This window comes from Mytilus californianus, unplaced genomic scaffold (genome assembly GCF_021869535.1).
Source record: "Mytilus californianus isolate M0D057914Y unplaced genomic scaffold, xbMytCali1.0.p SCAF_6, whole genome shotgun sequence".
Classification (NCBI taxonomy): Eukaryota; Metazoa; Mollusca; class Bivalvia; order Mytilida; family Mytilidae; genus Mytilus; species Mytilus californianus.
The window spans coordinates 73,425,054-73,450,356 of NW_026262712.1; the positions used below are offsets into that span (position 1 = coordinate 73,425,054).

Below are 25,303 nucleotides of genomic sequence, written 5' to 3' on the forward strand. Positions count from 1 at the left end.
TTTATCATTAATCAAATAGTCAAAAATATTTTTTATGGTGAACATGTAATCCCTATATGGACTGAATGAAGATCCTATGACATCCAGACCAAATACATAGAAGATCAGCTGATTTGTGTCGAAAATGCCATAGTAATTTTGTTCAACTTGATATATTTAACATGGACAACATTTGTCCTTACATATCACGAAATGACCAGCGCAGATATAAGCACTGTACGTGGGAGAAGTCAGTAATTTAAAAAATGTTCAACAAAATAATTGAGATAATTTCTGAGTTTACAAATAAAAACGATTAATAAGTATTATTTAGAGTCAGCAAGGTTTAAAAATCGAAGCCATAACAGAAGCTCTATTAACTTTTAACCGACTCCAGTCTAGAGAGGTTTTCTTTAAAGTCTTATGACATTATGTGTGTCTTTCTATGTTGTGATGTTACACTATTGTTTCAGGTTAGGGTGAAGGTTGGCGCTTATTAAAACCTTAAAACTGGCTGCATTTGTTTGCACCTGTCCTAAGTCAGGAACCTGATGTTCAGTGGTTGTTGTTTGTTGATGTGGTTCATAAGTGTTTCTCGTTTCTCGTTTTTTATATAGATTAGACCGTTCGTTTTCCTGTTTGAATGGTTTTACACTAGTAATTTTTGGGGCCCTTTATAGATTGCTGTTCGGTGTGAGCCAAGGCTCAGTGTTGAAGGCCTTACTTTGAACTATAATGGTTTACTTTTACAAATTGTGACTTGGATGGAGAGTTGTCTCATTGGCACTCATACCACATCTTCTTATATCTATAAATGAGACTAAAATTTAACAAAAGGTTGAAAAAATGTTTTATGTACTTGAATGGCTAAGTTTTACTATAATCAAAACACTTGTACACATCCTTTTAGAAGAAAATCATTTATTTTGTCCTAATCCTCAAAATTGTACTGCTTTTGAATTATTGGATTCCCATACTCTAATTTACATGTGCAGTTACCATAACCATGCATCTCACATTAAGGTTCATGTACATGTAAACCCTTTGGCTAAAATGGCTGCTTTTTTACCTCAAAATTTACTCCAAGTTAGTACAGACTAACCTGTGTATCTGGAAAAGTTTTAAGGCATAGCATGCCCTAGATATATAAAATTCAAATGCATTTTATGTTTTAGAAAATTTAAAACTTAACTGGATTTTGCTGTGCACTTTTTTTCGTCCCTGCAGAAGATGATAAAATTAACGAACAGTCGAGTTTCACTTGATATGGTCCACTCAGGTACACAGTTTAAATCACCAATTATTGTTAGGTATCTATTGTCCCTCTATTAGCATTAGCATCTATTAACATCCAGGTTCCATGTTTTATCATATCTAAGCAAAGATTTGAGCAAAAAGAAGCATATCTCCATCTCCCATATTATTATATAAAATTGAGAATGGATATGCTTTTTAATATGCAAATGTGGGGAACGGTCTAAATTGACAACCTGTTTTTTTAAGCTTGACATTGCAGAAGACCATTTTATCCACATGTGTTATGATATTTGAAACTTATATTTCCATTAAAAGTACATTTATAACATGTAAAAGGCTTTCTTATAACTTAACAACTTCAGAAAATCGTGGTAAGTAAAAAATATTACATTTCATATAAGGCCTCACTTCATTTGAAAACCTCTATTTTTTGGCACATGCTCATATAAAATAAACTTCTGGCCCTTTTTTATAAGTCTGATACATGAAGTATGCTATCTGTTGCTTTTAATAGGTGATAACTTATACATAGAGACATTAAAAAGTGCAAGTTTTGGTATTTTTTGGTTTTTAGAAGCCCAAATTTGATAGTTGAAATTGTTCTTATTCAACAGCACAATTCAGCACCCAAAGTTCTGATATAAAAAATGCCACATTTTTTATAATTGATATCATATGTCTTTGAAACTTTGTAAACTGTTTCAAAATACACTAAGCTTAAATCATGCCAAGATTTATTAGAATTGGTCAAGTTTTAGACCCCTAATAGGCCCAAGACCACAATTAATGATCCCACTTTTCATTGTCCACGAATATAGTTCCTTTTAATTAAAGTGTATTTTTTCTTAATTTTTTTCTTTCCCTTCCTCACTCATTTCTTTAAGTTTTTTTTGGGTGGAAATAAAAGAAGAGAGGTGAAATAAACTTTTGGATGTTGTATTTTAACTGATTTTGATATGGAAAGAGTGATTAGGCCAGGTGCAAAAAGGTGATATTTACAGTTTTCAGAACATCTCTTGACTTGTCCATAGGGGTATGGATGTGTATTGGCTAAATTTGTAAGAGTGATTGGTTCAATCTTTCTGAATTTTGGATATATTTTTGGACTAGTACTATACATTACACACAAAAGATTTGACAAAAATGCATGGTGCAATTTTTTTAATGAAACAAAACGTTATAAAGAACTAATAGGGGAATTTAATTGTGGTCTGTGGCCTAAACAATGGGGATACATGAGGTTGGGGAGAGAAACGGCAGTTTTCATTCTTTCTGTAACTGTATTGAGAATCTTCCTCCAATACAGGAGCACCTCCATTGATGAGTGATTATCCACCTTAATAAAAGTTAATGTATCTGAACACTTGAAATGAGACATTTATTATATGATAAGTAGTCTTCCATTAAAACAAAATTTTTTGTATCAACATAATCATTGTAATGGTAAAAAAATTATAAAATTTTTAAATGTTGTTTTTTGTAGTTTAAACATATTTATTCATGAAATTTACAAATATATCAAAATGTAGGATCTGGAAACAAGCTGCACACAGCTTATATTAATTTGATTGATTTTTGTAAGTACATGTATCCCTGTGAGGAGAGTTGTAACTGGGAACTTGATCAATGGAAATTTAAAACTGAATTGACTTTTCAGTCCTCACTTTCTTGAGAAAAAATTAAAAATCTTAGAGCACTGTCACAAAAAATGGAAAATGGCCCTAGCCTGCAGTTCAGTGGTACACAATAAAAAAATTGAAATATATTGTAGTAGTTATTAAATGATAGAATTCAATTGAATTTTAGATAATTAACTTTCAACTTTAATCAAATATTTTGATTTAGAAGGTGACGATCTCTTCCATTGGTCCAAATTGAATCCTGATGAATTCTGGACTAAGGAAATGAAATTAAATTAAACAACAATTAATTTCAATATTGTCAACCCTTCTACATGTTCTAGCTGTTCTTTTGCGCATTATTTGTATGAAGACTATCAAAAGATACCAAAAAAAATTTAGAAACAATGGCCGTCTTTTCCCTCAGAGCTGTTAAGCTCTTTGATTTACATTTAACATTCACAAATTTTATCCCTTGTTTGTTTTGCAAAAGTTGAGTTACAAACAGTGTATGATGTTTGAAAGGAATAAGAACAATAAATTTTCCTACATTTGTACATTATGGATAAGTCTACCGCATCATTACTAAGGAGTCTTTCAGACCCAACAATTTGAAGTTGTACTTCAACAACACTGTTTACTAAATCTCATGCAAGTGGAACTATATTTCTTCATATGACGGAGCATCGTTTTTGTCTAGTTTTCTAAAAGGCTTTTTATATTATTACTTGATGTAGCCTTTGGGGGTGCTTTCAACAAAGCAAATTTTCTGAAACAACACTTTAAATCTTGTGGTAATAAAACAAAAAATAGACACAATGTACACTTAGTGAAATCCAAAATGTTGACAGGCATGACATGAAATTGACAATGCACAATAAACAAAAAAAATGTTATGATTGTATTGAGTTCAATTACCGGGGTACTTTGACTTTGCTTCAGAATACATGAATTTAGATCTAAGTCTATAAAAAGGAGGAACCTGCAAATTCAATATGTACCGGATTGTCTAAAATAGAAGATACTGCGCAGATAAGGAAAAGTCTAAAGATTTGAACAACGGTACTAATATAAGATGTTAATATACAAAGATGATGTTATAAAATCGTGTTGACAAATATTTCGGCCAAAATATTTTTCAACATGATTTTATAACATTATCTTCGTATATTACCATCTTATATAAGTGCTGTGTATATATATGTGTCATAAAGATAGAATTTTAATGATATTTTGAACACAATGTACAATTAGAAGCTTCATCTTTTGAGATTGACCACATATTTCATAAATTTTCTACTTTGTACTACAAAAGCAATACTCTTTTAATTATAAGTATTCATATATTTGAGACAAAAATTTTGACAAAACAAAAGGTAAAAATTTCACCTCATAGTACATGTAATTGGCTTTATTAAAGACAAAAATGATGAAATTCCCTCTTATGTTACCTCAATTTGTTGTTTTCATGCTTTCCTCCTGGAATTAGTTTCCAAACATTTGTAGTAAATATAGAATCTGAACAGTAGTTTTAAAAATGTCAGTCTTCATATATTGATTCCTTGACTTGATGGAAAAATTTACTTTATACAAATGACGAGCTACATTTTTCTGCAAAACTGAGTTTATACAATTATTTTAATCATGATATTAAAAATTCTTGACTTTTTCAGATCAACAAAGAGAAACAGCAGCTGAAAACTTAAAAGCTATGGAAGATATGATGTTTAGTTTGTCTTTACTGCATGCCCATTGTGAGTCATGTGTTAACAAAAAGTGTAATATTACACCAGATCAACTAAGCAGCTGTGAACTGACAGACTGTGATAATATGTGTGGCCACAGATTTCACTCATGCAAGAAGGATGAACATGAACTCATTTGTTCCCAACAAAAAGTACCATGTATAAACCATACTAATGGGTGTCCATTGGAAATGGCAAGGTGTAAAAGAGCATCTCATTTAAGCGTTTGTCCTGCAAGTGTTCAGAGGTGTGTTGTTGAGTGGAATCGTTGGCCAATGCATTCAAAAGAAGAATGTTTAACAACGCCATTGCCTCTGGATAGCCAACATGTAAAATGTACTCAATTAGATGTGGCATTAGCACTTAGAGATCAGCGAATGCTTGTTCAGTCAATGAAAATTCCAAGAAAAATAAGAAAAATCTTCCAGAATTCACTTACACAAAAATACCCCAGTGTTCCACTAGAGCAGAACAGAAGTTCTTCCATTGACTCAGATAATACTGTAGACGATACATCAGGAGCTACATCTGATGAAGACACCCCATGGGGGAGTCAGAAGTATCCTCCAGGACTACAAAAAACAGTTGTTAATCAATTACACAAAGCCTCAAAACAAACTGCTGATAGTGTTTCTGCAACATTAGACTTATTTTCCCATCATTTTGGTAAAGCAGGTCTAAAAAATCTGACACAAAAGTTACAAGGGATCACTGAAACTGAAGAAGCAAAAACAAGTAGCCAGCAAACAGCTGAAACTGACAATGATGAAATTAATCAACCATTAGATGTTAATTCTAGTGAGAAAATATCAGAAAAGGAATCATGTGATCTATCTAAATCAACTGATGACTGTAAAGAAGTATCAGTAGAAGATGTTTATACAAAAGATATCAAATTGTATAATTTGTTAGGAGTTAGTCTAGATATAGAATGCATATCAAAGTATATACCAAAGCCTAAGAAAATGTATACTTTTCTCTGTGCTCAAGATTTTAGAAGAGATGAGTATCCCTGGCATTTCAAAAATGTTCATAATGATATCCACTGTGGGTTAAATGGAATGATGGAGTTCAGATGTCCACTAGCCTACATGGGATGTGATTATTCTTGTCAAAAGTTATCTCCCTTAGAACCTAAGGGGAAAATAGTACACAGTGCATTACAGGAAAGTTTTGGGCTAGCTATAACAAATGCAGATGATCAAATGAAAGAAGAACAAATGGAGGAAATTCAATGTAAAAACTGCTCTGTTACAGAGTCAGATAAAAGAAAACTAAGGGAAGCAACTCCAGAGATAACCACATCACAAAAATATGACTCAAAAATAAAGATCCTTCCAAAATATCAGTGCAATAGGTTATGTGATAGTGCAAGTAGTTTCCCATCTTCTGATGGAAAATTTTACCTAGACTGTCTTCCGTTTGAGGTGCTTCAACACATTGTTGTGTTTTTAGATAGTTTTAGTCTATGCAATCTTTCTTTAACTTCAAAATTATTCAGAGATGTATGTGCTTCACTACTGGACCAGAAAGGCATGGTTATACCAGTTTGGCAGGCAAGAGAGGATGATGTAAAACCTTCATGGACCATTGCATACTGGGTAGGTTTGTACATTGTAGGGACACAGTAACAAAAACATACCAAAATTTGAATGCATGCATTAATTTTGTTTATAGATAAATAGGGTTTAAAAGTTTACTTCTCCATGCATTATCAGCACCAGAAGTATGTGTATGTTGTAATAACATGTGTGACTATATAAATAAACATATATTATTTAAATATTCAATAAAAATACTTTCACCAAGATTTGCATTCATCATGTTCATCATTAGTTATAATGTTTTATTACATTGGTACATGTAGCAATGAATTACATTGATTTCCCAGTCAAATAAAAACCGATAATTTCACATGTGAAATAAACGTGGTTATTTCACTCTCTGACATCATACAACAATAGGCGTTGTCAAGACGTCGATAACGTCTGATCAAAACAAATTGTGAATGCGTAGAAAAAAGATATAGTTCCTTACATTTTCTACATTAATTTCATTAAAAAAAGCCATTTGCCAATGTAATAAAAAGAATAACTAATCAAAGAATTCAAATATCGAAAAATATTCAACTTGTGACCGAACAACACTGATAATTAACTCATGCGCTACGCGCATTCGTGAATTAATGTGTTGTTCAGTCACTCGTTGAATATTTTTCTCTATTTGAATTTTCTTCGATTAGTTATTTTTATAAATCCTACAAAAAATGTAAATTACATATTATATTTGTAAATGTACATTGTATTTTAAAAAGCTACAGCTTAAGCAATGAAGAAAGATCCTTTTCAGTCAATACAAAATAAATGTGATATATGTACATGTATAAAAAGATATTGAAAAAAAAGCATTTGTTATAAATGGTGTCACTTATGACACAAAATTACTTTAAGCCCTTGACAAAACTCAAAAATTCAATGCAACTTTGTTGCTGTTGTTCCTATCAAGGTCCCAGTGATATCTCATTGCAAGTATTAGGCAGCCCCTAGTGCTGGTTTGACCCAAATTCTTTGATAGATGGTTGGTAAGTTGCATCTGTGCAGTGAAGCATAGACATGATAGAGATAAAGATAATGTCAACAATCTACATGCAGAAAGTATCAGGCAAAGAAATCTTCACAAATCTAACTCTAAATCTCATAACTTGCCCATCAATCTTGTTAACTACAAAAACAATACAAACAACCAACATGATCAAGTGGAACAATGCATGTGTCGATTGTTTCTTATGAACAAATGATGATGAATCTACACAATTTACATGATTTACAAGTTAAAGAATCTTTTGGAAGGCATTTTTACACACTTTGAATTATGAATTACAAACATGATAGTAAGAGGAATACATATATATTGAACTTCTACACACTTTTTTGTTATTCCACTAATTATATATAATCATGCTTATTAGAAGGAGAAAAGGGGAGGGTTGAGTATGAAAAAAACCCACTAGTTTTTGAACCCTGCGTCATATTCATGTGGCATATTCAAGTGGCAGGAACCAAGTCATAGTTTGTCCTTACAGACTTTAGTATTAAACGATTCTCAAATTATCCAGATTTAGGTGAATAAAAGAGTTATTCTTCTCTATTGATGCTATTGTTGAACTTACGATTTAATGTTGACCTCTAATAGTCTTTTGGATTAATTGTGTTTTATGCATTAGCTGCTTTTACATGGACATAAATGTACACAACCATATCCTTTTACCAAAAAAATGTTATTCATACATTTGTATTTACAAGCTTCTTTGAAATTATGAGCAATATATAAAAAAAAAAAGTTTGAACAAAAATTTATAATCAACTCTAATAAGCATGTCTTCTGTTTCAGAAATGGTGTTTTAGCACAAGCTTTACTCCAGTGAGGAAATGGCAATACAATACAGGGAATGGTCTGTTTGAGCATTTGAAGATCTGTCCATACAATCAGGAAAATAGCAAGAATATCAAAACTGAACCATTTTGTCCTGCATCAGAACTTCTGTCCATACACAGTACACCAGACGAGAAAAATACAACCAAGTCTTTACTCAAACTGATATCTGCTTGAAAGAGGCTGCAAATAAACAAATCAAAAGTCTTACATAAATGTGTCATCCATTTTCACAAAAAATATCTATGCATGTTAGATATGCTGTGCAGAGATTTTATTTATCTAAAAATTAAGACTTTTTAGAAAATTTTAAGCAAAACTTTAATCGAATTCACCAAAGCAGATAAAAAGAATTTCCCAAATGAACAAAACTTAGAAGTTGATTGTTATTTTTTTTTTTTTAACATTTCATATTTGGTAATTATTTGATAATTTGACTAGTTTGATTTTGCATAATGATATTTTTCACAGCTTTAGAGAATAGATACACAATGTATGATAGATATGGGTATCCTTTATTGTAAACAACATATCTAGGGGAAAAAATAGAAAAAGGAAGCTTTTGAAAAATTAGGAAAAGAGGAGATAATAATTCAATTTATATAAAAAAAATTCCCTTGTAGGAGATATTATAACCTACAGTGATAAACTATAAACATATGATAACAATTTCTCTTTTCACAGTAAGATTACCCTATATCACATTTGTTTAAAACAAAAATTTCGGAAACCATTTCATTCATTTCATGGGTCCAAATTTTGTGGATTGAGGAAAATTTTTATTTTCGTGGATATTTTATTTTTTGGTTTTGCCAAAGTTTGCATACTGGCCTATAGAAAATTTGAACTACATTTAACATTCAAATCTGTGGTTAAGCAATACCCACAAAATCCACGAAAAATTGGTATCCCAAAAATAAAAATGAATGAACTGTATCCAAACATTTAGAAGCAACAACAACAAAACAGCTGTCAGAAATAGAACAGCCAAACCATATAAGGTCAATTTTGCCAGAGTTGCAACATTAAACATGCAAGCCCACTTTGGAACTAAAGATAACATGTTCATTCTTATATGAATAATAAATGTATGTCTTATATTCCTTAGATATACAAAGAATTTATATAGAAGTTATACATGTGCATGGGTTACAAAACAAGTGGTTTACATTGTAAGGCTGTACTATATTGGTTAAGACCTTGAATTTTGTAGATGTTACATTGTAAGGCTGTACTATATTGTTTGAGACCTTCAATTTTGTAGAGGTTACATTGTAAGGCTGTACTTTATTGTTTGAGACCTTCAATTTTGTAGAGGTTACATTGTAAGGCTGTACTATATTGTTTGAGACCTTGAAGTTTGTAGAGCTTACATTGTAAGGCTGTACTATTTTGTTTGAGACCTTCAATTTTGTAGATGTTACATTGTAAGGCTGTACTATATTGTTTGAGACCTTGAAGTTTGTAGAGGTTACATTGTAAGGCTGTACTATTTTGTTTGAGACCTTCAATTTTGTAGAGGTTACATTGTAAGGCTGTACTATATTGTTTGAGACCTTGAAGTTTGTAGAGGTTACATTGTAAGGTTGTACTATATTGTTTGAGACCTTGAAGTAAGTAGAAATTTGTATTACCCAGGTAACTTACACATTTTTATAATTTTTTATGTTAACAATCACACCTTTTCTAAGATTACAAATTATTTGAAGTATTTTTTCATTGTTATATGTGTCTAATCTCTCTAGTAGTGACTATGTCCATATCATGTAGTTATGCTGTTAAAAATGTGATGTATATTTTTTGTTGGCAAATCATAGCCAAGTTTTGTTTTTCGTTTGTAGTTTATTTGACATTCTTTTCATAGATGTGTTAAATTTTGTTAGTGTTTCTGTGTGTTTATTTATTTATTTATTGGCATTCCTTATTACAAAATAATGTTTAAAACAATGTTGTTTATATTTTGTTTGTTTGAAAATAAACCATACCAACTAAATAAATGTAGGAGGATATCAAATTAGCATAATACAAATCAGAGATGTATAATTTTTTTAAATTTTAATAAAAAAAAATGTTTAATATTACTAGATAATTTAACCTTATCAAAGGAAATGGTGTTTGGGGTTTCTTTGATCTTTCAAATTTGAAAAAATTACAAAGAGGTTACTGCTTCCTTTTAAACCTAAAAGTATATACCTTTTTCCTGCCTTCTAGCAGAAAAAAATATGGTAGGTACAAATTTAGGTAGGTCAAATTATTTTATTTTATTTCTTCATTATTTAACATAGACTTATATTAGCAAATGTTCTTAACTTTAATGGTGCTTAACCGAAAATTTCAATTGAATGTGTTTAGGGCAGACATAAAAATTTAAGTTGTTTATAAAACTGCAAGACGCGGCAGAACTCATTGTGTCGAATTTTTTTGGACATTCAAAATATTATTTATTCTGACCATAGAATTATCAATACTCCCCATTAAAATAAGTCATCTTTGCACATTATTTTTATTTCATAAACAAAATATAAATATTCTTCTTTTGATTTCTATCAATAAATAACAACAAGTAGGAAGACAGAAACACAAATATATTTTTTTGGCCTTATATGATAAATTGATATATTTTTTAATAAGATGTTTTTTTAATTCTAAGAAAGTGTTTCTGTTGATTCTTATGAAGGCATTACTATTGTTTCATCTTTTCGCACTTCATTGTCATGTGATTAACCAAATTTCTATGAAAACAGAAGTTTTGAGTGGTATATTTTGAAAATTCCAGTATACTTGATTTAAGGGTTAATTTGGTCAGAAGGCTTTTACTTCCCCTGGAATGTTTTTTTTTCAGTTAAATTGATTAATTTTGAAAACATTTATTTATTTTCATCATTAAGATTCAATTTGTAAATTAATAACCATGCCTTTATTTAAAGTTAAGATGATTTAAAACCGATATCTAGTGCCTTGCAGGGGCATTAGCTGTCAAATTCATGTTCACCGATTTGACTCAAATTCTCATATTTGACTTATAACATACTGAAACATATATCCAAATTATAAAAAGTCTAAAATAAACAAGTTACAATGCATGGGCTCGACAATATGTAGTCGACGCCATCTAATTAACCATCAAGGTGACCTCCGAAGACTGCCGACGGTCATATAACCCGATATAAACATAAATGTAGATATAAAAAGATAGCGAACTCGTGCAATTGGATTTTTATTCTAGGTTTGTTTGATTTCATATTATAGGTTAAAAATATATGTTAATCATCGTTTTTACCTGTATAAGAATAAGTTTTTGTGGATCGAATCAGTCAATCAAATGGTTTACCCTTGTTTCACTTTCAATGTTGACATTCTTTTCCTTTTAATAACTGAACACGCCTAATTCATGTGTAACCCATCTCTAGCTAAGGGGTTAAATTGAAGGTCACATGAATATGGATTCAATGAGGTCAAATTATTAACTTGCAAGTCAATAAATCATCAGCGATGTTTCTTAGCTTATTTTGACAAAATTGAACCAAACTGGCTGCTAAAAGCAAATTATTATTTCACTATTAAACTTTCATTAATGATTGATCAAAACAAATCATATTTTAATTTTTTTTTTATATCTCGTAGCTAATGCCCCTTTAAGGGTTGATGGCATCACAATACAAGCATGCCGATTATTTATGATGTCCCAGTTATTAAAGCATTTTCTGTAGAAACATAGATCTTTGTCAACTTTTTATGGTTTTGGGACCTGTAAATATAGATTGCATTGTAGAACCAATTAAATAATTTACCACAGTATATTTCTGTATGAACAACACCAGTCTTATAAATATTTACTCGGTGCTTGCAGGCACTCAATAGTTCTCTCTCATAGATATTTGATAAAATTATGCTTTATGTCATTTTTTATGAAAAATGGAATTTCTGATTTTGTGTTTTTCGAATCTTGGTGAATGTACAATCTATTTCCTGCGACTATTATCACAAAAACAATCTTGCAAGAAAAATGCACACGAGTCATTAACATTTTTGTATAACTTACAATCAATTTTAGTCGTAACATTTTCTGTGTTAAAATTCATTGGTAGAATGAAATCTTAAAAAATCTAAAAACCCATCAAAGATATGATCATATACTACAGTGTTCAAATTTAAGAAAAAAAGTTTTGTTAATCGATGTACTTCTATGCAGTAATATGTCTTTCAATAAAATTTTCATATTATAATGCTTTTTATTTTTATTTGCTGCTGAAATAAGAAAACAAAATTTCGTCACCTGACCAGTATTTCAGTTCACATGACAAAGAGCAAGGAAAACAAAATTTTATCACCTGACCAAAGAGCAAGGAAAACAAAATTTCATCACCTGGCAAAAGAGCAAAAAAACCAAAATTTCATCACCTGACCAAAGAGCAAGGAAAATACAAAATTTCATCACCTGACCAAAGAGCATGGATGAGATTTTGCAACCACTTTGTGTCTGTCATAAAAAATAAATTTCATTGTCATTATAATAAAAAGAAGATGTGGTATGATTCCCAATGAGGCAACTCTCCAGCAGAGACCAAATGATGTAGAAGGTAAGCAACTATAGGTCACCTTACAGCCCTCAACAATTAGCAAAACCCAAACCGCATAGCAAGCTATAAAAGGCCCAGAAATGACAAATGTAAAACAATTCAAACAAGAAAACTAACAGTCTGGGTGTCACAGAAAATTTCACAATTAAGTCTTTTGCCTTGAATAGGGCTCTCATATCTCATGTCACTTCCTTCAAAGGATACAAAAGCTATTCCAGGAGATCAATAAAAGCTCTTCCACTATATGTCGGGTAGCTTGCTCACTAAAGGTTCTCTTATCAATTGTGTAAGGAGTAATTGTAGTTCCAGCTGACTGAATGTTTTTTTGAAGAAATCTATAAATAGTTTCTCCATACTTTTTATACGACCGCTAAAAAATTTTTGTGGTCATATATTGGTATGACGTTGGCGTCGTCGCCGGCGTCGTTCGAAGACACATTGGTTTTTCGCACTCTAACTTTAGTTTAAGTGAATGGATCTCTATGAAATTTTACCACAAGGTTCAATACCACAAAATGAAGGTTGGGATTGATTTTGGGGGTTATGGTACCAACAGTAAAGGAATTAGGGGCCAAAAAGGGACCAAAAATAAGCATTTTTGTAACTTCCAGACATAACTTGTGTGTTAGTGTATGGATCTCTCTGACATTGTACCACAAGGTTCCATATCACAAAAGGAATGCTGGGATTGATTTTGGGGGTAATTGCCTCAAAATTTTAGGAATTAGGGGCCAAAAAGGGGCAAAAAACAAGCATTTTTCTAGTTTCATGACAATAACTTGTGTGTAAGTGTATGGATCTTTCTGAAATTGTACTACAAGGTTCCATATCACAAAGGGAAAGCTGGAATTGAGTTTGGGGGTAATTGCCGAAACGTTTAGGAATTGGGGGCCAAAAAGGGGCCAAAAAACACATTTTTCTAGTTTCCAGACAGTAACTTGTGTTCAAGTGTATGGATCTCTCTGAAATTGTACTGCAAGGTACCATTCCACAAAGGGAAGGCTGGGATTGAGTTTGGGGGTGATGAATCATAAGGGGGTTCAAAAAATTTGGGGGGGGATTTTTTTTTTTTTTCCTTTTTTTTTCTTTTAAAATTTTCCATTTTAAGTTGGTTATTTCTGATTTATATTTAAAAGCAAATAATAATGATATGGTAGGAGATACACACCAAACAGGATGTGTAAATTATTATATAATAAGTATTGTGCAATAGCAAGAAATTTTCAATTGCACAGTATTGCACAATAGCAAGAAATCTTCAATTGCACAGTATTGCGCAATAGCAAGAAATCTTCAATTGCACAGTATTGCGCAATAGCAAGAAATATCTAATAGCACAATATTGCGCAATAGCAAGAAATTGTCAATTGTACAGTATTGCGCAATAGCAAGAAATATTTAATTGCACAGTATTGTGCAAAAGAAGATACTTCGTATAAATTGCTTATTTCTTGACCAATTTCAATGGGGTTTTATTCTTGAATTGTTGGGGTTCTTTAATATGCTGAATCTAACCGTGTATTTAGTTTTTGGATTTTGGGCCCTGTTTTTAAATTGGTCCACATTGAGGTCCAAAGGGTCCAAAATTAAACTTTGTTTGATTTCATCAAAAATGAATTATTGGGATTCTTTGATATGCCGAATCTAACCGTGTATTTAGATTCTTAATTTTTGGTTCCGTTTTCAAATTGGTCTACATTAAGGTCCAAAGGGTCCAAAATTAAACTTAGTTTGATTTTAACAAAAATTGAATTATTAGGGTTCTTTGATATGCTGAATCTAAACATGTATTTAGATTTTTGATTATGGGCCCAGTTTTCAAGTTGGTCCAAATCGGGGTCCAAAATTAAACTTTGTTTGATTTCAACAAAAATTGAATATATGGGGTTCTTTGATATGCTGAATCTAACCATGTATTTAGATTTTTGATTTTTGGGCCCCGTTATCAACTTTGTCCACATTGAGGTCAAAAAGGTCCAAAATTAAACTTTGTTCGATTTCATCAAAAATTGAATTCTTGGGGTTCTTTGATATGCTGAATCTAACCATGTATTTAGATTTTGGATATTGGACCATAATAGGTGAATGTCCAATTTAAAATTTTTAAGTTCTTAGACCACATTCAATCTGTGTCAGAAACCTATGCTGTGTCAAATATTTAATCACAATCCAAATGCAAAGCTGTATCAAGCTTGAATGTTGTGTCCATACTTGCCCCAACTGTTCAGGGTTCGACCTCTGCGGTCGTATCAAGCTGCGTACTGCGGGGCATTTTATTAAATCATTATAGCAGATATGGAACTGATTCTTTTTACTGGTAAATAATTATGAATCAAGAAGTTTCAGATCATTTTAAAGCATAAGTACGTTGATCCACTTTTGACCAAATAACAGTATAAACATCTTTGAAATCATTCATGGGTCATGGCTTTGTAATGAAAGTTGAACTGCACAAATGGAATCATAATACATTTTTGATTCAGCCATGCTGGATCTATGCGATCACTCTGGTTTTGGAGATGGTGCAGAATACCAAGTTGAAGACATATCATGAAACTTATAATGTGTTTTTATGACTTGCAGAAACTTTCTACACCATTTTAATCATCAACTAGTAGTTCCCTTGTAAATCAAACTTTATAATGATTTACTATTTATGAATTAATTTGAAAAAGTATTGTACATCAATTGAATCAGTTGATAAGAATTTTGAAAGTATTATATTAGTATCTTATGCTTGTGTAAATTATTGTTCAATGAAATTTGGGTCAACATGTGTATTAATATATCTAAGTTGATTCCCACACTTTTTTGAAATGGTATTACTCTAATTCTTTCCATAGTTAAATAAGAGTCAGGATGATTATCAACTGTCGTGATTTTCAAATAATCACACTCAAAGGTGTATTAATTGGAAACACCCCAGTCTTAATTCACCACAGTTAATATCTCATGACCTGTTACATAATTAAATACACCTAACTGAATACAAACATTCTTGATCTCAATAGTAAACCTACAAATGTATCATTTATTTTGATCTACACTACATTAAAATATTCTGTTAATTTTGCTAGTTAGCTGAATGATTAATCAGACGTGGTTTAACAGTAATTGGAAATATATCAGCATTAGGTATTTGTACATTTAAATTTGAATACATGAAATGTATTTTTTCTTAATGAAGAATGAACACCAATTTAGATAAAAAAAATAGTTATTTTTTTAAATTTTTGTTGTTGAGAAAGTGCATTTCCAATGCCTCTTTCTGGAAATTAATAAGCCAATTATACTTAATAATGGCATATAAAAGAATATATTACTTGTTTGACGATTTCCCTTTCTATTCTTGTCAATTCCATTAAATTGCAAATATTTAAAAAAAAAAATCTGACAGAGTCTAAAATTGAAATATCAATATATATATATCAATATTTGCATTAATATTGCGAAAATCCCTACCTTTGGACAATAACATAGAAATTTTACAGTAAGATTGGAAATAGAAAGAGAAAAAAAATATCGAAAAAAGTATGGTCATAAAGAATATCAGACTAGCTATAAATATGGCTGGATCACAACATCGACAATGCTTTGATTCATGTATATTTGTTCTCATATTTTGTTCAAACAGCCAACGACATATTGATATTGTTTGCTTAACATCCAGTGGGAAATGTTTCATTAATTTTAAGGACAGTTTTATTTTTGGGGGAATACAGAGATTTTCACATGTAAGATGTTGACCAAGATGATCCATCTTTGTCATGAATTTTTTGGGCTTTGTTAGCAGAGTGCTCCAATTGATTCATTTTCAGTGATCAATTGCCTGTCACCACAGAGATTGAGAGTTCGAACTCTGAACGTGACAAAGCGTGTGCGAATTAAATCTCACAATTGCCAGACTGTTCCTGTTGCAGGTCATTAATTTCTCTATCAATAAAAAACTGGCCGCCATGATATAACAAAGAGTGCTGAAAGTGGCACTAAACACCAACAATCAATCCTTTATTAACTTTTATTTCCAAGATCACCATGAACATCAATTGACAAAATGTATTACATGTCTCTGCTGTCATTAATGATTGAACAAAAAAAATCATATTTTATTTTTTTTATATCTCATAGCTAATGCCCCTTTAACATGTTTAAAGTGTGGCAAATATTTCATGCACATGCAGGACAATTTTCGGGGCTTTGCTCATCATGGGCCCTTTAATTGGAACAATATTTCATCTCTTTTCAAGACAAATAACAAGACAGAGTCTATTGCTTTATTTCCCTATATTAAGTTATTATTATGGCAAGCCGTTTTACTATTTATTCTAACTCCTCAAGATATCTCATATAATATATAAGATATCTTATATTATCAAGTTTTTATAAGATATCTTATAAACTTTATAAAATATCGTATATACTCAAGGACGTATATATATGTTAGTTATATGTCCTTGGTATACTTTATAAGATAAGCAAGTGTAAACATTTGTATAATATATGGCAAGCCGTTTTACTATGTATTCTAACTTCAAGATATCTAATAAACTTTATAAGATATCTCATATAATTTTCTTTTTAAGATATCTTATAAACTTTCGAAAATATCTTAAAAAGTATACAAGATGACGACACTCTGCACACGGCACGCAGATTTGTCTTATAAGATAAGATAAGATAAGATAAGATAAGAATTTTATTAATCTAATCAAGAACCCATAAAGGGCATCATTTACAACAATATTAAGCACAATATGATTGGAAAAAATATAATACTATCATATTATGGACAGGATCAGAGCCTAACACATCATGTGTCTTACATAACTATAACAATAATTTCATAATAATTAAATATTATTTTATATATTTTGTATTCACCTAGATCTTATTTCTAAACACTTAATTATATAATTGCCTAGACACATAAGAGTTGGTAAATGCTCATTTGTGAACAGCCAGAAATATTTTTTATCCTTGGGTAATTCTTTAAAATTATTACAAAAACTGTTTACTTTATCCCGTAATAATTTTCTCTGTTCGTTATATAAAGGACAACTTACTGTGAAATGGGTCTCATCTTCAATAGAATTTGAAGATATTATCAATCGGTCGCGGTGATTATGTGTCATTTATTACAAGCAGTTCGTGGCGTGAACATCACTAGAACATACGAAATGTGTTGACTGAGATTATAAATAAAATCGGTTATATACAGTTGCAATGGTTATACAATATACATTCATGTACACATAATAAACGAGTTTGGTAATTGTCATTATTTGTCGGGAATATATACTTGTCATACTTATCCCCGCATTAAACTGCTTAATATCCCCGAGGGTTTATTTCATACGGCATGGAATTAATGGAATTCATTTGTTTTATTTGGGACCAAATTTTATTTATAACACAATTATAAATATTGTACTCATTCTTCATTTATCTGTACAAAAAAAAATAAAAAACAACAAAACACAAGAGAACGAAGCCGACCACTGAATACACAAATTATACAAAATTTTTAAAAGCTAATTTATTACATGGTTTTACGGTTGAACAATTTTCACTTTTACCTTAGAAATATTCAAAATACACAAAAAAAAGATATCTTGTATTTTATATGAAGATGTTATAATAGTGATAAATTACTTGTTTTTATTAGTCTGAAATTTATCCCATCGTATAAAGGGAAAACATTGAATTACCGATGTTTAAGGATAGCCCGTGTTTCAATGACCCATTTGATTATAGAGGAAATAGGGCTTTCAAGTTGTCTAGAACAATTTTTTTAGCTCGAGTTATATATATAACGGATTAGAAAAATATCTTGACAAAAACCACATTATTTGTCGTAAGAAAATTTGATTCGGAGAGGATGGCGGACTAGGGACCCTGTCTTAACCTTTAAAACTATTATTGTTAATAACATAGACCAACAGATATCATGGTGTTATGTTCTATATTTCAGAAAGCCAAGTGTTCAGTTAAGTTGAACTTAATCATTGACGAATACCGTGATTTTTTTGTAATATATATTTTGTAATCATGTGATTTTCTATACTGAAACCTACTCCCTATTCTTGCAATTCTTTAAAATCAAAGTGGTCGGACAATATAACATGACTCCTTAGAAAATTCCTTCGTCTATTGTTTCAAAGCATTCTTAGCACAGCACTTAATAAGCCGTTGGCGTCATAGAAAGATTAATATCTCCATGCCAACGTCTTCTTGAAACCACCAAAATGTCTAACAGTGAAAGTGACAGTGATACGGATAGTGTTGAAGAAATTCAAGTTAAAAAGTATCTAGGGACATTTAAGGAGCAACTTAAACAAGCAAAAGCACAGACTTGTATAAGAACTGGTATCAAAAGACAACCTGGCCACTACCATCTTAGAGACACCAGGCAAGCCGTTCTGGTCCCTCAACGTCCCGCATACGGCGGAACACATTGGGACATTGACATACCACAACACCTACAGAGGTCTACCCCACGGCTTACACGTTATGCAATTAGGAAGGCTATTCTGAAAGAACAAGAAAGACGGGTAGAATTCGGTGATCAGAATCGAGGGTTACAAGCATTATCCAAGCTTGAAAATTTAAATAAGGAGTTCGACAATGTCTTGGTGTATAATTACGGCAGAATGGGACTCGAAGAAGATAAAAAGAAGTCCCTAGTTTATCAAAATAAAGATTTTGTTCACTGGGAGTTGATGAGGAAGACATTTGGAAAACAACAAAATGAAGAGATGGAAAAGGAGCGTCAACACAGAATAAAAGTGCTACGTGGAATTTATGACAAGAAACACAGGACACCGAGTATCGAAAATTTAGTTGATGGTATGACAGACACTAATTTTAAAAGATCACTTGTGAACAAAAATATAGAGGAAGCGCAAATTAATCTTGAGAATAAGCAAAATGAAGTTGTCAATGAATACAAATTAGCCATGTCCGAGATGCTAGATGAGTCCCTTGCAAAGGTCGTACATACTTTTGCGGCGAACGACACGAGACGTGCATTCGAAAATGAGAAAAGGCGCCGAATGTCAGAACATCCAATTAATGCAAACCCAACAAGAGAACAAAAAATAATGAAAGTAGCACTCAATAATCTTGTAAGCGTCTACAAAGACGTGGAAGCGAAAGAAAACGAAGAGGAAACAAAATACAAAAACAAAGTAATAGAACAGAAGGCAATGATGCAGGAACAGTTAATACGAAAAGTTACAACAAATATTGCAAACAAGCTAGTTGCGGAAGAACGCGCAAGACAAATTAAAGAAGCAGAAGAAAATATTGACGAACCGTCGAAAAACGCAATGCGACATTTGGTAACGAGAGTCCAGAGACAAATGTTGCTTCAAAAATTCAAAGGTAAATGGGTTAATTTGGTGAAGAAGCCTAAAGATGTTGAGGATGCTGAAAGGGTAAATGAAACAGAACACGATAAAAAGCTAAGACTTCAGAGAGAAACCCAAAGGCGATCCTTGTGTGTTATAAGGGGAGATGGAGATGAATAAAATATTGTTTAAAAAATCGATGTTTGTACAAAAATATAAAGTCTTGCAAATTAAAATATGTAATACTATTTTCATGCATTTTTTAAATTTTTATATGGGATACAATTGGCGTTTAGATATGCATGTAATAATTGCTACTGGAAGTTAAACAATAATCCACCGTTATCATCATTTTAATACACGTTATATGAATATAGAAAGTGTTTTGGTGTCCGTAAGACTTTTAAGCGGCAACTTATAATGCAGATGTTAAAGCAATTATCTTGAGTGTCGACTGCTTATCAATATTGTACTGTATGTGTCTATAGAGTTTCAGCTCCTTTTCATACTGAATATATAAGTACACAGCTCTTAGTGACGAGACTTAACACTTAATTTGTACTTACCATGAGCAACATGGGTGCAACATGTGGATCAGGATATGCTAACTCTTCCGGAACACCTGATATCCCCCTATTTTTGGTGGGGTTCCTGTTGCTTCGTCTAGATTTTTTATGCAGTGTTTACCAGACCATTTTTCATCTTTTTTCGTCGGTTTTTGTTTATTTACCATGAATTTGTCGATCTCTCTTCGACTTGAGTTTTGATTCTCCCCCTGGTATTTTCCGCCTCTTATTGATTCCTTTGCTTACAATTCATATAACAATTGTCTCGGCATCAGTGTTTTTCAGCTAAATTTCATAGTAGTGTGGGAGCATCATTAGTTATATAAGTAATAGTGTGTCAGTTCCTTCTCATAGTAGTGTATGAATAGCAGTAGTTATATAAGAAGTAACGTCTGTCAGTTCCTTCTCATAGTTGTATATGAACAGTAGTAGGTGTATAAGCAGTAGTGTCTGTCAGTACCTTCTCATAGTAGTGTATAAACAACAGTATCTGTATAAGCAGTAGCGTGTCAGTTCCTTGTCATAGTAGTGTATGAACAGCAGTAGTTGTATAAGCAGTAGTCTGTCAGTACCTTCTCATAGTAGTGTATAAACAGCAGTAGTTGTATAAGAAGTAGTGTGTTAGTTCCTTCTTATAGTTGTGTATGAACGGAAGTAGGTGTAAAAGCAGTAGTGTGTCAATTCCTTCTCATAGTAGTGTATGAGCAGCGATAGTTGTTTAAGCAGTTGTGTGTCAGTTCCTTCTTAAAGTAGTGTATGAACAACAGTAGTTGTATAAGCAGTAGTGTATGCCAGTTCCTTATCATAGTAGTGTATGAGCAGCAGTAGTTGTATAATCAGTAGTGTGTCAGTTCCTTCTCATAGTAGTGTATGAAAAACAGTAGTTGTATAAGCAGTAGTGTATGTCAGTTCCTTATCATAGTAGTGTATGAGCAGCAGTAGTTGTATAAGCAGTAGTGTATGCCAGTTCCTTATCATAGTAGTGCATGAACAACAGTAGTTGTATAAGTAGTAGTGTATGCCAGTTCCTTATCATAATAGTGTATGAGCAGCTGTAGTGTATGCCAGTTCCTTCTCATAGTAGTGTATGAACAGCAGCAGAAGTTGTATAAGCAGTAGCGTGTCAGTTCCTTCTCATAGTAGTGTATGAACAGCAGTAGTCGTATAAGCAGTAGTGTAAGCCAGTTCCTTATCATAGAAGTGTATGAGCAGCAGTAGTTGTATAAGCAGTAGTTTATGCCAGTTCCTTCTCATAGTAATGTATGAATAGCAGTAGCTGTATAAGCAGTAGCGTGTCAGTTCCTTCTCATAGTAGTGTATGAACAGCAGTAGTTGTATAAGCAGTAGTGTGTCAGTTCCTTGTCATAGTAGTGTATGAACAGCAGTAGTTGTATATGCAGTAGTGTGTCAGTTCCTTTTCATAGTAGTGTATGAGCAACAGTAGTTGTATAAGCAGTAGTGCGTCAGTTCCTTCTCATCGTAGTGTATGAACAGCAGTAGTTGTATAAGCAGTAGCGTGTCAGTTCCTTCTCATAGTAGTGTATGAACAGCAGTAGTTGTATAAGCAGTTGTGTGTCAGTTCCTTTTCATATAAGTGTATGAACAGTAGTAGGTGTATAAGCAGTAGTGTGTCAATTCTTTCTCATAGTAGTGTATGAGCAGCAGAGGGCATATATATTGTAGAGGATTATCTATAAACCTGGAGAAAACTTTTCACATTTATCCATGTGTGTTCTGATGATGCATGTCTTAAGAGTAGCTTGATAAATACTTTCTCAATTTGTTCACCATATAATAAGAGTCTCAAACATGTGAACTTAAAAACTAAATAATCTGTCTTCTCATATATCTGTAATTGTATTGTTTTTTTAGTTGATCACTGAATCCTATATAAGATTCAGGCCAGTATTTTATATTACCCAGAATTGCAAAGTATTACCCGGTAAGATCCAATCAGGTTTTTGCCAACTTTGCTTATTTATCTGAAAAACAGACTTAACCATGAAATTTTAACATGGAGTAATGAACCTTGAAAATGAGGTAAGGGGACGACCATTTGATATTCTGGGGGGGGGGGGGGGGGGGGGGGGGGGCCAGGAGGATTTTGAAAATAAATAACTCAGCCTTGATAATCACAAAAATAAATGGTTTGTTCTGTGGTAGTTTGAAAATAAATTACCTGACTTGCAATGTATTGAAAATAAATAACTCAGCAGGTCTAATCGAAAGTATGAGATGGCACCAGATTCTTCATAAATTCATCTTTTTTCCAAAAAAAAAATCGGAAAACACTTCCCATATCTTTTAAATTAATAATAAAAGTATAAATATTATTTAAATATACTTGCTGTGACCTATAATGGTTTACTTTTATAAATTTTGACTTGGATGGAGAGTTGTCTCATTGGCATTCATACCACATCTTCTTATATCTATTGAAATGTCAGAAAATTGGTTTCATTTAACTTGAGGTTAATTGTCACAGGAACACTTACCTCACTTTTATTAAATCAGGGCCGCAACTACATTGAGATAAATGCCTCATGTAGGAAATTTCAAAACCAAACGCTTGTCTCCATATCAAATTGTGTTCACCGTGAGTGCCTTGCAAGAAGCAAGTTCTGTTCTCCCTCAGACGTAGCCCCTGACTTTTCGGGATCAATGTTTCTTATTTATTTGTCTTTTGTTCATTGATTGCCCTTCTGTATTCTGTTAGTGTTGCATTCATTTTGTAATTTAGTAATTTTATTATTAACTTGATCATGAGTTTAAAAAAACACAGCAGCCACAGACTTAACTATGTGAATTACATTTTTGCTTTATCATGCATATTTGTCTTTTGATGTTGTTCCTAGAAACTTAAGTCTTACACTGAATCTATAACGTGATTTTGCTTTGAGACCAAAATATTGTCATAAAATTATTAAAACAGAACTTGCATTTTCAGTTTAAGAAAGGGTCTGGGGAACACCCAGAAGGCATGATTTTGCATCATTTGTTCTATAGCTTCTTGGGCCTTCAGCGGTTCAAAAACCCTTCAAAAAAAATGTTGCCTCGCTCCGCTCGGCAAAACATGTTTGCCAATACTTTTAAAAGAGCCTTAGTTACAACCAAACTTTAATACTGTGTATGTATGCAATACATGTATATGCATTGGGGAATATAGATGATTCATTTCTGCAGAGGATAATAATTAATTCTGATTAAATGGTACATAATGACTTGACTATACATGAATTATTTATAATAAACAAATAATTTAAAAATTGTATGTTTTCGAATATATAAATATAGTTGTGAAAATAAATAATCAGTCCCTTGCTTTAATGAAAATGAAAAATCTTGCTTCAATAGTGCAGAAAATAGATAATCTGTCCTCTTAGTTTACAAAAATAAATAACCGATCCAAAACAAATCCTCCTGGCCCCCCCCAGAATATCAAATGGTCGTCCCCTAAAGGTCAGAAAAACCTTGAAAGACAGACATGTACAATATACAATCATTCCATACACCAAATATAGTTGACCTATTGCTTATAGTATCTCATAAATGGACAAAACCATGAAAACTTAACATTGACTGATGCACAATGAAATTGAGGTCAGATAACACCTGCCAGACTGAAATGTACATCTTAAAATCATTCCATATACCAAATATAGTAAGTGGCTCGATTGCTTATAGTATCTGAGAAATAAACCAAGCCACAAAAACTAAACATGACCAATCAAGGATTTGTCTTACTTTACAAATCTTTAGACCAATATACCATGAAAATGAGGTCAATGTCAGATGAAACCTGCCAGCCTGTCAGACGTGTACACTGCAAAATCATTCCTTAAACCAAATATAGTTGTCCTAATTATTATAGTATTTGAGATTTACCTTTATGGACATGAACCTTGATCACTGATTCATGGAATGAGATCAGAGTCATATGAACCCTGTCTGATGGACATGAAGACCTTGCAAGGATCACATATATTAGATATTAGTTATCATATTACTGTCATTACTCATAATAAGTGAGTAATTGACATGACAAAAAATTTAACTTTTTTTTCAAGCAGTCAATGAACCATGAAAATAAGGTCATATGGCAGACAGAAACTTTGTAACATAAGGCATCTGCATGAACCTTTTAAAATATAAAGTTCTTTCGAGACAGGCAAGACAAAAATGACCAAATTAACCAGAAAATTAACAAAACTATTGACACACATACTTAAACAAGAGTGCACACACTGAAAGGTCTAGCTTGCTTTACTGACCATTGACTTTATGTTGAAAGTCCTATATATAAAGTTTACGACAAGTATTACCTAAACTTAACATGATCAAAGAAAATGAGGTCAAGGTCAGATAAACCAAGCCAGAAATACATGTTCACCTTACAATCATTCCATACACCAAATATAGTTGACCTATTGCTTAATGTATACAAGAAACAGACCTAACCATGACAACTTTATATTGACCAATGAACCATGAAAATGAGGTCAAGGTCAGATGAATCCTGCCAAACAGAAATGTATACCTTACAATCATTCCATGCTTTAAATATAGTTCATCTATAGCATATAGTATCTAAGAAACAAACTTAACCAAGAAAACTTAACACTGACCAATGAACCGTGAAAATGAGGTCAAAGTCAGATGGTAACTGCCAGACAGACATATTCACCTAACAATCATTCCATACACCACCCCACCATACATAGTTGACCTATTGCTTATAGTTTAAGAAAAACAGACCAAAACACGAAAAGTTAACAT

At 32.0% G+C, this 25,303-nt stretch overlaps 2 protein-coding genes and 1 long non-coding RNA gene across 4 annotated transcripts; 2 read left to right on the forward strand and 1 right to left on the reverse strand.

Annotated features, from left to right (window-relative positions):
- The first annotated feature begins 56 nt into the window (after positions 1 to 56).
- On the forward strand, positions 57 to 8,894 carry LOC127705862 (F-box only protein 30-like). 2 transcript variants are annotated; one of them, XM_052210213.1, is made up of 3 exons: positions 57 to 216; positions 4,529 to 6,201; positions 7,991 to 8,894. In XM_052210213.1, exons 1-3 carry the CDS (start codon positions 162 to 164, stop codon positions 8,207 to 8,209), a joined length of 1,947 nt encoding a protein of 648 aa, XP_052066173.1. In that variant the 5' UTR covers positions 57 to 161; the 3' UTR covers positions 8,210 to 8,894. The 2 variants fall into 2 exon arrangements, with proteins under 2 accessions (XP_052066173.1, XP_052066174.1); XM_052210214.1 differs by having other exon boundaries at positions 63 to 229.
- LOC127705888 (uncharacterized) lies at positions 8,862 to 10,210 on the reverse strand. The gene is made up of 2 exons (XR_007984080.1): positions 9,538 to 10,210; positions 8,862 to 9,486 (listed from the first exon to the last, which is right to left on the reverse strand). It is a non-coding gene; the product is annotated as an uncharacterized LOC127705888 (long non-coding RNA).
- Positions 10,211 to 18,843: 8,633 nt separating this feature from the next.
- On the forward strand, positions 18,844 to 20,211 carry LOC127705872 (uncharacterized). Its single transcript, XM_052210232.1, has one exon. The coding sequence runs from the start codon at positions 18,858 to 18,860 to the stop codon at positions 20,139 to 20,141; it is 1,284 nt and encodes a 427-aa protein (XP_052066192.1). The 5' UTR covers positions 18,844 to 18,857; the 3' UTR covers positions 20,142 to 20,211.
- Positions 20,212 to 25,303: the final 5,092 nt, after the last annotated feature.